The sequence below is a fragment of the Chlamydotis macqueenii genome, chromosome 6 (assembly GCF_036417535.1).
Source record: "Chlamydotis macqueenii isolate bChlMac1 chromosome 6, bChlMac1.mat, whole genome shotgun sequence".
In the NCBI taxonomy this organism is placed as follows: Eukaryota; Metazoa; Chordata; class Aves; order Otidiformes; family Otididae; genus Chlamydotis; species Chlamydotis macqueenii.
In genome coordinates, this window is record NC_141561.1 from 2,800,195 (window position 1) to 2,820,024 (window position 19,830).

General features: G+C 41.8%; 1 protein-coding gene across 9 annotated transcripts in view; it reads right to left on the reverse strand.

The window, feature by feature from the left end:
• The window catches only part of MBD5 (methyl-CpG binding domain protein 5), a 132,992-nt gene that overhangs the window by 23,140 nt on the left and 90,022 nt on the right, over window positions 1-19,830 (reverse strand). For 5 of the 9 annotated variants that reach the window (XM_086750324.1, XM_086750323.1, XM_086750322.1 and 2 more), the window contains 4 exons: window positions 18,807-19,488; window positions 15,020-15,122; window positions 14,176-14,356; window positions 8,810-10,948 (listed from right to left, as the gene is read on the reverse strand). In XM_086750324.1, coding sequence (XP_086606450.1) covers window positions 8,810-10,948; window positions 14,176-14,356; window positions 15,020-15,122; window positions 18,807-18,919 — 2,536 coding nt within the window. In that variant the 5' untranslated portion in view covers window positions 18,920-19,488. The remainder of the gene's footprint in view (window positions 1-8,809; window positions 10,949-14,175; window positions 14,357-15,019; window positions 15,123-18,806; window positions 19,489-19,830) is intronic. The other 4 variants (XM_086750317.1, XM_086750318.1, XM_086750315.1 and 1 more) reach the window with 4 other exon arrangements.

Here is a 19,830-nt window from a genome sequence, read left to right on the forward strand (position 1 = left end):
ACCAGTAAGTCAGGTGTATTAAGCACTGAGGAAACTAGAAGTGCAGAACTTGCTCATCAGGCATTAAAACGTTTTAAGAGTTGAAAACAAATCAACATTTCAACAATCAATTATACATACCACCTTCTCAGTTCTCACTTTTCTGCATACTCAATAAAAATGCAGCTAGCCTAATTTTATATTTTCTTTATTGCTTTTTAGATGTGGAACATGTCAAGTTTTTTAAACCCGTGCCACAAACTGACATTCAACTCCTTGGTCACGTAATGAGGTCCTTGCTCAAAGCTCTGCCACTTCCATCCTCTCCAAGGGTAAAACTCAATAGTTCTACAGAAGAAACCTGCAAAGTTCTTTCAACGAGACCCAGTGAGAGTGGAAAGTTTCACTGCACACCTTACCCTGAGCTTATGGAGGTGTGAAAGTACAAAAGATCACTTCAGCATCGTAATTACTATGATATCTCAAATGGTTTGCGCAACTTTTACCACCCAAGGTCACCAATCCATGCTCAAGGCCTCCAGGAGCTACTGCAATGCTCACAGGAAGTAAGAATTAATATCAGCTTGGAGATAGTTTGCACCAGTGGCAATATTTTTAAATTAGCCATTTTAAGGGGCTTAACTTCCCCAGAAGTGTAATTGTTGATGGAAGTGATACGACCTCGTATTCCTTAAAAAATGTGAGATAACATGTTCTTGCTTTAACTACACATTCCATCACTTACCTATACACTCAGAACCAAGAGGTATACATTTTTATAATTATATTCTCTGTTTTCTTTTTGGAATGGAAAGCATTGAAGATATTTATCTGGTATCACATGTACTACTGTGCTTTCAATTCCGAAGAAATCGTAATTCAGCAGTTAATGGCAAACTACTGTCAGTCGCTCTCCTTATCGAGATCACGCGCTGCCTTGACACAACGGAGAAATCATGAACAATGGACCAATAAATAAAATATCCTTCCTAGCCCAGCAGAACCAGTTAAAACCGTGAACTCCCTTCGCATACAACGCTCTGCCCGCACAGAACGTGCTCTTCCGTTGAACAGATTTAACGGCCCATCCATAATATCACGCTTATCACTGTACCAGCCGAGCGCATTACCATGACTACCAACGGCATCATGCTGCATGATGATTTTTTTTTTTTTATTGCAACAAACCAGCTGTAATGTTGGCCCTGCTCTCAATGGTGTTTTTCAAACTCTTGCTTTAATGGATTATTTTAAGGAGGAAAATCGCTGAGGACTACAGCAGGCAGTCTCTGCATCTTCCGAAAAGTGACTTACGCAAGAATGAGCCTGTCAAAATTTTGGGGGAAGGGCAAAAAGCTCAAAGCAGTTTCTAGGAAAACAGAAATGCTTAAAATTAGGCTTTTTTAAAAAAACCACCTGACTGAATTTCCATGTTGGCTCTTCTCCTTGCCCCGTCTCTTCCGACTTCTGTATTTTACCATCACTGCTGTTTTAAAATTACTTTTGGAAAACTGTTCTTACATGCTTAGCTGTTAACAGAGAGCAGAAGGAGTCCTCTAGTAAAAATCTGTCAAGACCACAGCATACAAACGAAGGAACAGTCTTTCAGTGTTTTCTCAGCGTTGGCGCTCAGTCTGATCTCGCCCTGTACCATTCCCCCATTCACAGCTGTGGGAGATGCATTGCAGATGAAGTAAAACACTTTACTGCGAATCTGGGAAATAAAAATTCAATATAAAACATTATTTCTTTCAATAGTCCCCATCCACCCTCAAGCAAATTCTGGAGTTAGCTACTGGTTCTGCTTAAGAATATGTTCAGAAGGTGTGGAGATCTAAATGTGTATGGGAGTTCTCATATAATTAATTCAGTTTTTCTTCACAATCATATGTTTAATAAAATAAGACCCAACTTTCTGCAGTTTTTATTATTACTTTTACAAATCCTCTAACTTTGAATAATATAAATTCCTAGAAGAATGTACGGCGGTTAAAACACTACCCAGACAAGAGCCAGGTTAACTAAAAGACTGTGAATTACCAACAAATTCAAATTACAAGAAACAAAGGAACGCAAGAAAAACCTAGGCTGTGTGTCTAAGCAAGCGATGTGCTCGGTAAGCGGAGCTCAGCAGAGCTGAACTTTTAATCTTTGTTCATTGACGGCATCAAGTCAAGGACAAGGATGAAGGACGTAGTGGCAACGTTGAGGTCTACGTAACTGCGCACCTTTCACGACCAAGCCTCGCGCGCGGAGCACCAGGATGCGGGAGAAGCGGTACACGATCCCTTCGTAATCCTCAACGAGCCAGGGCTCAGTTAATTTGACCATTTCTCATCTTCACTGACCAAAACTCAACCAGGATGTCTCACAGCTATAAATAAATGATTCCTACATTTCCTGTTTCCACTTCATCTAAAATTAGAGGCTTACTCATTTCAGCTCCCTGTACTAAACAACCGAGTTAATTAAGCAGAGATTGAGCTGATTCCTAAGTTTTTCCAATTTGCTAGCGCTTGCTAACAATAAACATTCATAAATAGAGGTAATTTGAAAAGAGAAATCTATTTCACTTCCACATTTTCCCTCTATTGTAAATCTCATGATAGCAAGTACGTTCACACTAACTGTATGGAAGTCTATCATGTTAACAATTAAGTTTTACCTAATACAATTGCTGATGCCTGCTAAGTCAGTAAATTCCTTTATGTTCAGGGAATGAGAGTGGTTTTGGGCATAAATCTTCTATTAAGAGTTTAAAAGAGCAAATAAATGAGAATATTCACTTCAAAGGCAGAATAGGGAGCAGACTTGACGTACCATACGTGTCTCATCCTTGCAAATCTTATTCTTCATGGAGAACATTTTCCCCGTTCTTTACAGTTCTCATTTGAATAGAAAAATAATCACCTTTTTCTCCCCAAAATAACATGGGAAAAATAGAGTAGAATGTTGAAAAGTAGTGGCAGATTTTAAATACAGTGATTCCTTATATTCTCTCCCCCTCTCCCTCAGAGACAAGTCCTTCTGTACATTTATATAAACACAAAAGCCCCCAAATCAATAGAGCATTTCAATTGGCTTTGTAATTAGAAGAGTAGCTGGTTGGCATCCTGTCTAGGGGTTATTTAAGTTAATAAGAAACTTTCCTCTGACATAACACGCCCCATAAAGGATGCCAGCCAGATACTCTTCCAAATGCAAAGTCAAAAAGTTCTACTCATTTTGTAATTTCCTGCTATATGAGAGCAATTTTGGGGAGCAAACGCAGAGGCTGACATACCAGAACACGCCACTGTGCACATTTAATGTGATATATTCTACAATATCCCACCTTCTTTGATAGACAGAAAAGACAATCGTTAGAGAAGCAAGGGCCTACAGTATGTCGATGACTACCACCACATCCGGCAGCAGATCTAACTTTTCTTCATGTAACGCTTTATGCTTCAGGTTCCTCACATCAGCAAGACACGGCCACGATCACAGCATCATTCCTTTCCATCTAAAGCATTCACATTCACAGCTCTCCCAGAACATAAGGGAGAATGCCTGCCCCAAACTACCAAAAAACCCCTCATGTCCCAGAAATTAAAATCTGAAGCAATGCTGTTCATAGCACAGACCGGTATTTTTTACCTAGGCTAAGGACAAATCCTTCAGTTAGGCTAAAGCAACTCGTTCCTCAGGAGATACAGCTTTGTGCTACAGGCAAAAAGCAAGAGAAAGCAAAACTTTACAGATGGTGGAGAAGTGGGACATGTCCCAGCGATCACATCCCATGCTGCTTAAGAAGAAAAAACCAAAGGCTGGTCTGATTTGAAAGGAATTTTTCTCTGAGCTGTAATATGGTTAGCAACAAGACTGTTTCCGATCCTGCAAAGGGAAGGCAATCCGTGATCTCCACTTTGACTAGCTCTAGCCAACTGTCAGCTTGGCAGAAAACAAAATCTTTCACGCGTCCTTTAGGTTATACCGGGATGAAATCCTGATACCGAGGTTATGTTATAATGTTTAACGCAGGGGTACAAGCATCCTGAGCAGTTCTCCGCACTCGCGAAGGTTGGCATGGGAGGGCAGCACAAGGGGAACCGAGCCAAGGAGATGCCAAGGTCAGAAGCAATCACCTTCATCACCCAGAATGATCCTGTACACACTTGGGTTGTGGAAGTTCTTTCAGACTCTTTCTGTTCATATACTCAACATGTCCTCTGGCAGAGTACTTCAACATTTAGTATTCTCACAAAAAGGAGACCACTCATTTCTTTGATCCTGAATTTACCGGCTCACGGCCACTGGAAGTTGTCATTGAATGTCTGCCAACAGGGTAAAAATAATTCAGCCCTCCACCTTTTCAGATAGTGCCCCACTATAAATGCTTATAGGAAATGATACTGTTTCTTGGTGACTTCTTTCCAAGAGCAGACTCCAGGGCACTCCCAAGCACGGGAGGACCTTGCACCCAGCTTGACTCCCTGGCATCTGGTCTGCTGAGAAGCTCACAGGGTGGGAGGCGAGCTTGACTAAAGCATCTTTGATAAGACAGAGCACCGACGTTGCTCCTAAGACTTACACCCCGAGGTCTGATCGGCAACCACCCATGTCAATTTTGTGACCCTCCTTTGAAACCTCCAGAATTCCACGAGGAGTGACCACTAGCCAAAATGCCACATCCTAACTCCGCCTTTCTCAACTACACACGGCGCCAGGAGCATCCCCAGTTCCACCGTGTATTCCCAATTTTATGTTTGCGAGGAGCCACTCAGTTTCTATTTTGTGGGTTTTTCTGGTTTTTGTTTTGTTTTTCTCAGTATCATTGATCTGACAGTTTGCATGATACCTATGAAATCAAAGCCTCCTCAAACCCTTGAGTCACTGTTTTCCAAGGCAACGTCCCATTCCCGATTACATTGCACTGTACTTGGCTACATAAATCCTGTTTGAGTGGGACAGAAGCTCCTCCCCACTTAATGATATTTTCCTATTTCCTATTCTGCAAGGTTCACCAGTCAAAATCACAGTTCTGAGTCTCTGGAAGGGATACAGCCTTTGTTTGCCAAATCTGTCCTTTATTTGTCACTACTGAACTTCCAAACCCAGAGTTTCTCATACTGCTGATGTTCTGATATTTGAGACAACTTATCATTTTTATTTCTATTTGCTACGGTTATCGTATTAGTTGCCTTGCCCTCCCTTATCAGGCGTATATAGCTTTTACTCCCAAGTATTTTTCACTTGTTTTCATCTATCCCACCGTTTCTGCACGTTGCATCCCTAGCAGGATTTGCACGTTGAACGTTCAACACTCACACACAGATTTTCCACACTGTGAACTTCTGGACTGATGGCACATGCTAACAGCAAGAAAAAAAAAAGAATAAATGACCCAGACTCTACAATAAAATATATTTTAGAAAAAGAAAAGACAAATCCAAAGGCTCATTTGGAGAGGCAAAGTGGCTTAATGAATACATCTTAAAGCTTTCGAGTTGGCAATCTGGATTCTAGCTTCAGTTTGTATCAGAAACGCGAGGGCTTGATTGATGAGGAATATGGCGTCAAAGGTGGACAGAAATATTAACACCACTTGTTAGAAAAAAAAAAATGCGTCTAGAATCCAGTCTCCTGGTGGAAAATGGACTCTCTAGAGGAACAGCCCTAAATAATCTATACAGACCTGCTGCTAGCTCCTCCTGTAAGACAGCTGTTATTAAACAGTGTTTGCAACCCCAGTACTATAGAACTGAGACACCAAAATTGTTAATATTTGTTAATTTATAAGAACTGTTCAAATTAATCGAGCAAAACTGGTTTTCATGGGCTCAAACTTGGAAAACTGCAAAGGCTTTCTACTTTGTAAATTTTTAAGTTTCACATTTATTAATTTTAAATTTCATCACACTCATACTGAAAGTTACCTGGAAACTAAAGATACGATCTGCAGAAGATGAAAACAAAAGCTAGAATAATAAAAGTTGGTCCATGTGGTTAAAATGTAATTAAAGGCTTAGGCAATAACCAGCCATCTCATTGTGGTGAATCTCAGGATTTTTCCTCTCAGGAACTATTTTCTGATTAGTAGCTATTCTGAACGCTGGCACAGAAAGAGAAAACAGATTTAGCAATTAAAATACTTAAAGCAAAAAAAAAAAGCTACGAACTCAAATATGAACACCAGCGTTTTGTGGAGGCATCTCATTCAGCAGCTCTTGAACGCGTGCTGGCACAGCACGTTTCATGTTGCTCAGCTCCATCCACCAAAACTATCGACCCGCTACGCCTCCGTACGGAATAAAGCGCAATATATTATTGCAAATATTTATAATTTGCAAAGCTCTTACCAGCTTTGCCTAAATAACTGAACACAGACTGGTAGCTAACTTTTATTTGCAAAGGTTATCACTGACTCAAAATCCTCAACATTTCACCCTCGTTCCACGGAAAGAACTCTTCCATTCTCCTGCAAACACAACAAAATGCCCCTGTCTGGATTTTCCCGGTTACAGATTAGATTTCCACCTTACGCCTGAGCCCCGGGCTGCTGCGATGACTCAGGCAGGAGTTGGGATGAAGGTTTATGCACAGTTTTAGGGCCTTCCTCCTGGGAACGACACAAAGATAACTGAATCTGAAATTTCATCTTCAAGAAGAAAACAGGTCTTACAGGCTTCTAGTCATCAGGGATATTTAATAAAATAATTAATCATTTAGATAAGAACAAAAGTGTCAGTTTAAGACTCTATAGTTACACTGCTGTAATTCTATCCATTATAGAATCACAGAAGGGTTTGGGTGGGAAAGGACCGTTAAAGCCCACCCAGCCCAACCCCCCGGCAAGAAGCAGGGACATCTCCAACCAGATCAGGTTGCTCAGAGCCCCGGCCAACCTGGTCTGGAATGTTTCCAGGGATGGGGATTATCTCCAGCTATTAGGAATACCATCCTGCAGAAACACCACAGCAGAGCCGAAGTTCTCAGGTGGGGATATACACACATCACTATTCCTCTATTGCTGAGAGCAGAGTTGGCTGTTCGCGTTGAAACCTTTCTTCACGGGGCTTTGATGCACGCGCAGATTTGTTCTCTTGCTGCTGAGGTTCGATAGCTGACACTAGTATTGTTTCTCCCTCATACAAACATTTGTCTTCTCGGGGAGAAATTCAGCTCGCCCAAAGACAAGGACTGATTAGCTAACACAGGAAGCATGACGAGCTGTGCCACCAGCCCCAGGGCAGCCTCCCCGAGCGGTCCCAGTTACCAACACACCAAAGCAGGGCCTGGCTGGAGCGTACGGCTGGCTCACAGCGGTGGAGCTGGAACAAGACCCCCCCCACGTGGGGATAAACTTGGATTCTTGTTCTTAGAAGCCTACTTTAATAGTCTTTAAGCAACATTTTATTGGTAACTTTTATAGAATCACAGAATGGTTTGGGTGGGAAGGGACTGTTAAAGCCCACCCAGCCCAACCCCCCTGCCAGGAGCAGGGACATCTCCAACCGGATCAGGTTGCTCAGAGCCCTGTTCAATCTGGGCTTGAATGTTTCCATCATGTAAAACTTGTGTTAATCAGTTCCAGTCTGAATTTCATGCAGGAATCTTGAACCTTTTCAACCCTTACTCTACACGGGGTGAATTACTACTGCTCAGCTTCTTTCTTGATGGTAACCAGTGACGCAGAGGCTCTTATCTGGCGTAACATTCAGTCTTTGCTGTTCTCTGGAGGGCATGTTAACGTAGTCCAATGCTGCAATAACTTCATAGCTTGCTTCAGCTACGCAGACGGGGACAATACAGAACCACCCATACGTACCACTGGTCTCCACTGAACTCAACCCAAAGAGTTCCTGCTAAAGGGGTTTTGTGGGACAGGGCTTGGTGGGACAGGGAAGCAAGCTCCTAAGGCAAAAGCAGACCTTTGCTCTGTTCAGAAGAGTACAAAGTCTCAGAAAAGACAGACTGTAGCAGGAAACGCTCCTCCTTGTCAGCATGACAAGGCAAAAGAGCCATGCAAGGATTAATAGCCACTTGCCTGCGACACAAATCACCAATATAGCTCAGGAAAAAAATGCCTTTTTTTTAATCAAAGGAATGGAGAGAAACCCTTAAAAGTCATCAGAAACCGTGACCAGCTTAATATTAGCAAATTATTTTTATATAATTCAGTTTTTATACAATTCTGTTGTGTATTTTAAAGAATAAACAGCTCTCTTGGAGGCAGCTCTGGAATACGTACCAGGTTTTTTTCGTGGGTTAATGAGAGAGACCACTTGCACGCTTACAGTCACTTCCGTGTGACCTGAGGTAGTTGAACTACAATCGTATCAAACGCTCGCTTTGAAAGTTAACCAAGCTGAAAGACTGACATACCAAATGGAAGGCTTTCTATCTGCTTAAGAAAGTAACACAGTAAAGAACACACGTAAAGCCTGGACACACGCTGCCAGATTAGCCAGCGCACCCCAGGGTCAAAGCAGCAGTTCGTGCCGCAAAAAAACCCCTCCAATTTATTTGGGAAAGTGCCAAAAGCTGAGTATGTACAAAAGTGCATGGATTTTATTTATGCAGAGCACGTGGAAATTAATAAAAGCAAGAACTGTCACAGGAAGGAGGCCAAGATGATTTAGTTCAGGAAAAGGGAGATATATTTTAGGCTACCACTGTTTTTTCCTCATTTGTTTTATTTTCTGGGCATCAGCATGAAATAGGCAGAATTTTCATATTGGTAAACTCAAATGTAAAAGTAGATACGTAGAAGGAACCCATTTAAAAATGGCCATCACATTTTCCCAAGCAGTCAGAGAGAGGAGTATCCTGTTAGAAGGAAACGTACCTGCTTCAGGACTCGTTTGATTACAGCTGCTAACAATGCTGTTTGGTATCGCTGGAGTGGAGGATGCCTGGATTCTCGACTGAGGTGGGTTCGGATGTAATGAGTTTCCTAAAGCCATTCCCGTCTGCCCGAGCATCCCACAGTTCCCGCTAGCCTGCATCTGATTTATCAAACCTGCAAGGTGGTTGGTTGTGCCCGGGCTAGTACCGTGGACAAAGTTAGTGTTTGTGTTCTGGCAGTGCACGCTTTCCCCTCGCAAGGGTAAACTCTGCGCCAGCGAGTTCTGGAGACTGCCAGAGTTCATACTGGTGTCTGCAAAATGCATCTGGTTACCAGAGCAAGGCAAAGCAGTATTTGAGCTCCCACAACTGGTGGTACTATTGCTGCTCACGTGAGAGCTCTGACAACTCATGGACTGAAGTAGCTGGGACATAGAACTGATGGGAAAGGAGCTTTGACTTGGCTTTCTTAGCAAATCAGATCCAGCTTTGGAAACTCCGGAACTGTCCAACTGAGACTGCCTCAGCAAACTCAACACCGTGGTGGTCGGCTGCTTTCTTTTCCTCAGAGGGTCTTTCTGCTGAGACATCAGTTTATCTCTCAGTGCCGCTCGCCCACTTTGCCCTTCGGTCGTCGGTAGAAGCACGTTGGCAGCAGGAGGGAACATGGTATTTAAAGTGCTGTGTCCTTCGTTGTTGCCACCGCTGGCAACGGGTCCAGAATTGCTACTGCTGTTATTGTTGTTACCAGCAAGTTTATTTTGATTTGCTAGCTGTGCTTTGGCTGCTGCTGAGAGTAAACTACTTGCTGGAAAAGAGGCAGCATTGTGCTGGTTCAAGATCTGATTTAAAGGCATTCCCAGCAAACCAGGCTGACTCTTCAAGGAACCACTTCCAGCCGATGCAGTAGAAAAAACTGCATTGTTTGGAGGATTTAATACATTACTCATTCCAGCAATTAATGGGTTAGGGACGTCCTTGTATTGATTAAGCCCATCGTGCTTGGTGGAAGGGCTAGATGGCATAGATGGTCTCGGTGACCCTATTGTTGACCTTGGGGACCTGGGAGGAACTTTAATACCACTACAGGATGACTGCGGTCCTACCGGAGGCAGCAGGAAGTTTCCATGATCTGACGACGTGGAAGAAGAACGTGATCTTTGGGGAGAAGCCTCGATCCTTCCAATCCCGGATCCCATCATATGAACCGGGGACGTCACCGGTGAAGGAGAGAGGGAAGTCGAAGCAGAATGCTGAACTCTTTGAACATGACTTCCATGGTTCATGTGACCGGGTTTTACAGTTGGCAAAGGAAGATTACTTGGCAAAGGGACGACAGCAGGAGGCATGCTTACATTCATCACGGGTACCTGAGAGTGGACGTTTGAATGGAAAGTAGTTGGGTTAATGATAACGGGATTCTGATTCACTGGTTTGCTAGGAATAGGGTCAAGTATGCCAAGCGGATCCTTTTCTGATGTTAATGGCTTTTTCTGAAGAGCACAAGAAGGCGGTGGGGGAGGGGGGGGCGGACCTTGGGGCGGTTTATGGTGAAACATTGCTCGTGGTATTTCCATACCAGCTGAAAAATTACACATGGGTTTTTTCATTACTGGGCTTTTTGTGGTCAAGGTTGGGGAAAGAGGTATATTAGTCCTTCCAGCCATTGCGCAGGATGACTGTATGGGAGAACCATGTAGCATTACTGATGGTGGAGACAGAGGCGTCCTGTTCATGTGAATAGGACTAGAGTTGGGTGCTCCATGAAAACTGGGATTGTTCCTCGTGAAAACATCAGGACTTCCAAGTGGGTCAGTCCTAGGAGAGATTGAGCCATCTCCGTATATCTGTGATCCCGATGAAGCTGGACTGGGCATCCCACCATGACTGCCACGATACGGAGACTTCTGTCCAAGTTCATTACTACCCAATCTCTGCCTAGGATAGACAGAATGAAGTTCTTGTTGCTGGCTTCCAGCCATTTCTTGCACATATAGCCTACCCATGGCATTAGATGCCCCTATCATCAACTTGAAAGGAGTCTTACATTCTGGCATCACAGAATTTGTAATTCCTTCATGCGATTTAGTCCTCATTGATCTTGGAGTTGCTGCTCGAGTAGGAACTACTGGAGTTGCACCTGATATTAAAAACACAACAGTTACTGTTTTGAAATCCAATATCACACATTTCTGTGCAAAAGTATTGCGTGTGAAAATATTCACAAAAGCTAGAAAGCTAAACTTCTGTCTAAACAGAAATAATGCCTCCATCACCAAGGAGTTGCTGGAACGGTGCATGCTGCCCTACTGCAAAGCGCAGTTGTGCAGACCTTAACTCCATACACCATATAAAGACTGCGTCAACATGGACAACTAAATCTTGTGTTTCTGAAGTTTCAAGCACAGTTCCTACCTAAATTTATTTTAGCATGGTCCTTCTGAAACATCAGTTCCTGAAAGTTCAGGGTTTTTTCCCCCCTTTTGTCTTTTTCCTCTAATCATCATCTCCAGTGTCCTACTCCAGAAGCTCCAGCATCACCACTTTGGCGACAGCTAGAAGAGCTGGCAGGAGGAGCCGGCTAAACCGTCGCAGGGAAAAGGAGCCTCTGGCACCATCTATTGAGTAGAGGAGGAACAAAACCCAACAATTTAGACTAATTTCTCCTTGACCTACAGAAAAAAGGGTCCTGCCCCAAATGCTGTCCCCGATGAGGATGACTGGGGAGCTGTGCCATACGACTTCGGCTCAGATTTCTATTCAGCCAAGCACTTAATTGCAAAGACCTAAGAGACCACGCCTGTGCAAGGCAGGATGCAGCTTCTCCGGCTGCTGCGCAACGCTCGCTGGCACCACGGGCACCGAGTTCCAGTCCTCTGAGTTAATCTGTTCCCGGGAACTGCTCTGCTAAAAACGTGAGGACATACATTATCTCATGGCCTGTATTATTTTACTGAATCAAGGCTTCTCCTGCAGCGCCTGCAACAAGCTTTGCTTGGGGTGAAAACGCTAAATTTAAGAAGGGTCTCTACCTTACATGTTTGTTTTCAGGATAAAAGCCTTGGGGATATTTGCACATGCAGACACGTGAACCCCTCTACAATAGCAAAATTCCCTGTAAATTCCAGTTTTGAGACTAGACTTTCCTACAAGCAGAAGACCACTTTCCTTTTCTGTCCACTAATATCAGACTTATTTAAAAACATATCTTTTTCAATGTTTTACTTTAAGAACATCATCACAAGCAGCTCCAAGTCTGGTGGACTTGCTGCTCTGGAAATTTGTAATTCAGCTTGCGGTGTGAGCTCAGTAAAGGAAAATGAATGTATTCTTGGCATGCAGCCTCTGAATATGCAAACTTAAACTTAAGTAATGAGCTAAAGATTTCATTTTCAAATGAATTCAGAGGTGCCTTTAAATTCCCCTACTCACAAAAACCCTATCCCCTTCCTTCCTTCATCCTGGCCCTAGGAGACAGATGGCACTGACAATCCTGCCTTCATCCTATTTGCTCATCCAGCTACACCATGGCAGAAACAAACACATTGCCTTTCCCAAAACACAACAGAAGTCTCATTTAGGGGACAAATCTCACGACTGAACTGCAAAATGAAATACGTACGAGAACCCTCACCTTGAATCCTGGATCTAAGCAAATGGTCAAATGTAAGTGTGCATAAATGAAAAGACACTTCGTTTACAAAGGCAATTTATTGGGAAATTTTCTTCTTTGCTTAGTGCTCTGATCAACAGAGAAGGTAAGACCACACTAATGTGACTTGTGTCTTTAATATTCAGCTGGTTTTACCTCCTTCATTTTGCTAATTTTCTTGGAAACAGAAATGTAATTTAAGTACCAGGCATAATGAATTAAAAAAATTAATACGGAAAATGCATGGTAATTTGGAAAATGGCACTACTCGTTTTAAAAACATAAATTACATTGCAAGACACAATTTCAACAAAGCTTTAAAATCATACGTAGCCATTTGAAAACGCAAGAGCACCATCAGTATCTTAGCATTGTTTACTTATCTGAAATTTATTATATATTTTTATATCCTTAAAACGTTCCACTTTGCAGTCAGGCTGCAGAGGGACTAGCAGTCAGCCAGCTATTGTGACAGCAATACAGGGGTGCAAAAGATCTCTCAGATTATCAAGGGCCACTTCCCAGAAGTTGCATGCATCCCAGCATATTAACCATAAATTGACCGAGCTCTGTCTTAAAAGTAAATTCACTCCTTCAAACTGATCATGTGGATTTGTAAGACTACGTCAGAACCTTCTCTTGTCATCCTTAGAAAGTACCTAACTTTCAGTTTAACTTCCTATGCAGCTGGTTTTGTAGCTGTTTCTTTCTCGGCTGACTTTGTCCTTTAGCTTAAGTAGCTTCATTTTCTGGTGCTGACTCTCCTGATGCCTTTACTGACGACAATCCTATCTCCTTCCAGTCACCATTTTGCGAGGCTGAACAAGCTAAACACTTTTCCGTGACTTTCATAAAGCAGGTTTTGCAGTTCACAAAAAGAAAAGCCTCTGCTCTACTTCAGCCGGAGTGCCGCTAGCGAGAATGGCGGTGCAGGAAGGCAGTAAGCGTACAACAGCACTCGTACTTCTCTCTCGGAGTCACATTGATCTGCACCGTACTGCCATCTGGTACTGCTCACAGGCATCTTTGATCAGCTACTATATCTAGGTCTTTTCTCAATAATTTACAGCTAATAGCTTTTTTCACTAGTCCCCAGGTGAATAACCTTACAATTAACAGGATTTGTTGCTACACCTTTTCCTTCGTTCCAGGTCTCAACGATCCCCCAGTTTTTCAATGTGTTTTGATCTTCTCCTGTTTTGATAATACCTGTCAACTCCATCCATCAACCAATTACCTCATTTCTGGTTGACATGGATAATTAAAATGCTAATCCAGGTTGGTCCCCAAAAATAATCCTTGAGAAATTACAGCGGAGATCTTCTCCTGCTGTACATTCTGCCTTGCAATACAATTTCCCATTTAGCCAAGTCCTTAGCCACATTCTAATCCCTTTATAATCACTTTATTCTGCCTCTCTAATTTCCCATGTGACAGAATATCAGACATATTACTACAGTTCCAAAAGATGAGAGCTAATGTATTTTCTTTGTCTAGAACAATCTGATATCTTTTCCAAGAAAATCATACTCTTAGTCTGGGATGACCTGCTTTTTAGACTCATTTTCTATCTACCTACATCTCTCTAATTAGTGCCTCCACTTTTTCCTTGAATCTGTTTACTAGTGTACTCATGGGTATATAAGACTTTCAGGAGTGTTTTTGTATAGTATTTTAAATTAGGTAATGAAATCATTCTGAGTGATTTTACTCACTTGTTCCACCACCAGGACTAGTTAGAACTAGTGAAGGATGCGGTGCTTCCATGCTCTTATGAAGTGTAGCCACAGCAATAATTTTCCTTTTGTGTATGCATAGTTTGGTGACATCTTCGTCCGCTTTAACATCTTCAGCAGTTCTCTGCTTCACAGCAGCTCCAGGATCAAAATTAAAGACCTTGAGAGTAACAATTCCAACATTGAAACTAATGATTATAGGCAGCAAACTCACCAAATACACCTAAATCAGAAATTGTACAGAAAATTAAATTTGCCTCTGTTCTTTCGAGCTATCTGACTGCTCCTACATTGCCTAAGAGAGAACCTTTACAGTAGGTTTCGAAATGATAGTGAATATATTTCTATTACATTAACAGCCATGGAAGTAGTTATCTAGCAAGAGAGGTTTAAAACCTCTCAGTATAAAGAGTAGGGAGAAAAAAAAATAGGAAAAAGGACCACGTGTGTTTGAGATCGCCCTGTAATTAAGAAGAAAAGTTTACAATTTGTGTAGAGACGATAGCTTCAGTATCAGCTTCACAGTTTTACTGTGTAAGTCAGTGTCTCGGTCCAACTCTCGCATGTTAACATGAGACTGTTGATGGCAGCTTTCCAATTTAATATGAAAATGTTATAACATCATAAAAATTGAGTCAGATGTTTTCCATGAGGGGAGAAGGAGCTGGAGAGATTCACTTCATATTTTATGATAAATCTTTGGGTGTATACCACTTATTTTATATATACAATCTGAACAGAGATCAAGTCATAGCACAGCACATCAGCTGACACAACTGCTAAGGGCTACAGCACAGAAATCCAAAACGATGCTTTTCTTTACCTTGGGAAGAACGAGAGGACATTCTAGGCCACACTTGCACGTTCCATCAGTCAGCAAGTAAGTCTTCACCTGCTCCAAGCAGGACAATAAAGACCCACTGGGACTGTAAAGGAACAGAAACGATGAATACAAGCTATTCGATAGGCCATGACTTGCAGCTACCATTCCAACAGCTCACACAGAACTAATTTAAGAAGAAAAAACCCCAAAGCGTGTTTCAAGAAGTATGAGAAAACCCATACAGAAAAGGGGGAGCAGTAACAGAGCTGTTGCAGCTGGGTCTCTGAGCTGCACAAACAATCTGGTTTCGTTCACCTAAAATGTCAACCCTCTCACTGAAAGTGAGAAATATGACACTAAGAAGCCAGGCCAGTGAGTTTCTGATAAACGCACTGGGATTTCTCTGACTCCCACCAGAAAATCATTATCTTCATAGCCAAAAATAGGCCACTGGAAATTCTGTTACGGCAAAATCACTAATTCATAAGATGAAAAAAGTTCTCGTGTCACAAGCTTCTCCCTTCCAGATTGCTCTTTATTACTCAACTAAACTGTTTATCGGAGAAAGAACACAGTCATTTATGAGGACTGGCTAAAACACTGGTTCTTAATGGCAGCTGTAAATAGCCCTTACTTTAACAAAACAACTTAAGGGGAATGGTTTGGGTCATGAAAACAGCCAAGAGTCAAAATTCCAAACTATGACAAACTTTGGTACTTAAAACCCAATGTATAAACACCAAATTCTGTGCAACAACTGAGTCACCTATAAAGCAATATCTGCAAGCAACACTTAAAGTTAAGCTGACAGTTTCAATAAGTAATTTATTTGCCAGACTTGCCCTGAAATAGTCATTTTAGAGAGAACTGCCCAGGTTAAATATGTGTAGCGATAGTTCTGAGGGTAAGCGAGATAAAAAAGATAAAACAACGGTACAGGCATGCAGTGATGGGGAGCAGGGCGAAACTACTCTTTAAAAAAAAAAAAAACCAACAAACAAACAACAAAATAATCTTCATTTCAGCTATAGATTTGTTAAACCACGATGCTACCATTATCACATTTTAACTCGGCGAGTATCGCTTGTTCTCTGCTTTGGCTCCGCATCTCCAGTGCTGGCCGATCGCTTTGGACTTTCCCAACCTGTCCGGCCGGCGCGTGCAGGGGCAACCGCTCACCCCAGGCGAGGTCCACAATTGAAGCTGCTTCCCACGGGAGAAACTCAGAATGGCACGTGCTCCACACTGCCCCAACCACACGCAAAACCTCTGTGGACGCTTTCCGGGACGCCTAAAAAGCTCGTGGTAAACAGCATCCCTGAGAAGATGCTCTGGAGGCAGGACGCTATTTTATTTGCATTGGTAAATAAACCTACTGAGCCGCAAGAGTAAAGCTAACCCATCAGAGTTGAGGGTTTTCCTATTTCTAGAATAAAGTAATTTTAAATAACCTTCCTCGGCGTGCAATTTGCCTGGGCAATCTGGGCACACACATCCAGTTCAGGGGCAAAGAGATACTGGAGCCTGGAAAGACGAGATACTGGAGCCTGGAAACACCAGACCTGCAAGGCACACACGCACCACACCGACGATCAGTGGGTGTAAAGTAAGGTCCGGATACTCATTATTAAAAGGCTTTTCTCAGTTTATTCCACTGCTGACTATTCATGAACAGTAAACTGAAGAAGAGGTTTAGGTCTTACTTTAAGGCAGCAGCACTGTTTCAGTAAGAAAAACACTGAGACTCAACTCAGTGCTCTTACCAGGTAACAAGAAATAGTTAATTAATGGATTTAATCCAAAACAACTGTTGATGGTTGATAGGAAAGTGTGCGTGCTTTATAAGGAAGCACAAATAGGATGAGTCCTTATTCAGCTGGGATCATCTATTCTAGTTAAATCATGTCAGATCTTAGGATATACACAAATTTTCCCTTGGATAGCTTTTGAGCCAATATTGTTTGACCTTTCCTTCTCTCAATAAACACTGTGCGCATTTTCAGGGTGGCTGTTCCTTCAGAAGGGCGGTGCAGCACTAGAGCAGGTTACCCAGAGAGGCGGTGGAAACTCAAATCCTTGAGGATGCTGCTGGTGAAAGCAAGGGCTGAGCTGACCGAGCGCTGTGGATGCTCCAGGTCAAGCAGGAGGTTGGACCATTTGACTTCCATTCCTTCCAGCCAACGTGTCCTACCCTGTGCCTTTCACCAAATAAGAGCGTAAGAGCCATGGACCATACCAAGCCTTCCCTGTCACTGGAACAGCTTAGAGAAGACAATCAGAAAACTAACCATTGGATTAAAGAGAAAAAACCAACCAAACAAACAAACTGTGGGCAAAGCCTGCGAAGAGGGCAGGAATAACACAAGCCTCCCCAAGTTGAAAAAGGCAACTGGTAAACCAGGGTCAACTAGAACAAAACCAGTGTTTTGTGTAGGGCAATTCAGAACAGAAATTTTAAGAAAGTCTCCCTAAACAAAGAGAAAAAATATATAAAGAAGACAGCAAAGCAAATAACTGAGAATTACACCAGCTTTTACTAGTTTATAAACACGTAAGACCCACGGTTGAAGCAGCAGCACAAGCTTCACGGCCTGCCTCTTACAGCTGTAGAAAACTAAGTTTAAAAACCATCAGGATCACCAGGTATATAAAAACACCAAAGCAATGTCCTGATGCCTGGATATAGAGATAATAGGAGGAAAAAAAAAAAAAAAAAAAAAGACCAACCTACAACTTTTCCTTTCTGATTGATTTTTAACTAAGGCAGAGGCCCAGTAAATTATAGCTGTAATGAGAAATACAAGGGGAAGGCGATTTATCTTTGACATGCGTATCCCTGACATGGATTTTGTTTGTTTCTGCCAATTGAGAATCTAAACAAGAAATCCTGGAATGCATTTGATCTTTTATGGTAGTTTAGTGTAAAACTGGAGTATGCTTTGACTCATTAACGGATTTTGTATTGGTAATACATGAAATGTTGTGAAGAAGTGGTTACTTTAACCACAGAACAGTGGAATAGGATTAAGCAAATAATAGACTGATACTCATTTTAGACTTCTGTGATGTAAACCTGATGTACTCACATTTTGTTAAAGCTAACTTAGATCTTGTTTCCAATAACATTTAATTTACAGTCTGTTTGTCTGAACACATTCACTAAATAGTAATTTCAATGCATTTCTTTGTGACTGTTCCAGGGTGAAGCAAAAAAATCCAATAAGCTAAAAAAATAAACAAATGAAATACCTAAACCTTTGGATTTAGGCTCATGTTCCTACATGAGAAACGTGGGGAACCCACAGAAGTAAATCTTGCTGGATAATGCCAGCGATACTGAACACAGAACCTTCACAGGGCATAGAAAAACTGACGTTTTCTGCAGCTACTAAGTAGTTACACCACCTAAACTTCCTTGCGAAAGAGAGTAAGTATACAAAAGTATAATGGAGACTTGGAACATAAACCCAGCTCAGCTTTAAAATCCACATGACAATAATAAGTAATAAAGAACTACTCATGCCTAAAGCAAAATGTATAGTAAGGATTATAAAATTTTCAAGACCAAGCAATATTAGATTTGAGAGTACGTTAAGGGCACGCAAATGGCGCAACTGACACAAGTGAACTTCACTCGTATCAGCAGAAAAAAAAATATCTCGCACTTCCAGAAGAACAAGCCCTTGAAGTTTCTGAGTACAAAAGATTAGCTGAGTCACTAACTTACCACACGTTCCGGCAAAACTACAGCAAAACCAAAACCGGTCACCACCTCAGATGAGCTTACCTGATATAGAGCACTCCGCTTTGGTCCACCCGCCGCTGCCAACCAACGGGAACTTGCACTGCTGGTGGCCCTCCATCCGTGTCCCCTCCGTCACACTCCTTTCCACCATTCATTTTTCTGTTTCTGTTTATGAGTCTTCAAAGATATCAACAGTAAGATGATATCCTTTTACTACATGTCATCATGGCCTGCCAAAGAAGGCCATTCAGTACACTTTTCCCCAAACTGTACAAAGTGCATTGGGAGGCTCCAGCTCAGTTTGAAACCAAGTCCTTAAAAGTGGCCATTTTTGTTAATGAGTCAGTTTCCCATTATAATCCACATTAAATATGCAATGTTTAGCTCCTTATATATTCATAAGGATGAACTATATAGATAAAAATTAGTGCTTCCAACTTGGGAAAATCATAATTCACCAATCCTCTGTTACCTGTCAGAAAGGAGAATGGGGAAAAGGAGAATTTCTAGTTCAACAGCATGGCTCCAAGCTTGATGACTGTCTAAGATAACTTGTATTTTGTGAAAGCTTGTCTCATTTTTATAAATATGAGTCAGATCTAATACCTCCAGGTATTATACCCTTTATATGCCACATTCTTTTTGTTTTCTTTTTATCTTCCGTTCATTATCCAAGTTGTCTTCTTGAGCTTCTTTCATGACTCCCTGGCTCCAGTAAAACAGGCTGAAAAATACAGATATAGAAAACACGTGAGCCATTTTCTGAAGTCTTTCAGCTCAGTTCAGTAACTCGTGAAGATGTATACAGCTGCATCCATTTAAAGAGCCTAGAATCAAAATTTTAAATGTCAATGGAACCATCAAAATAAGGCTTAGGGTAAACATAATCCCGCTAGCGTATTCTATTTACATGTGGATGCAACGGAGCTGCATCTTAAAAGCGACGAGAGCGCAACTATTATTAAATAGTTAATGTACAGTTTGGGTGAATTAAGGGATGTCTCTTTTAACTGAATAATTTCACATATGCTTCTATTTGGAATGATCAGATGAGTAGCTCAATTAA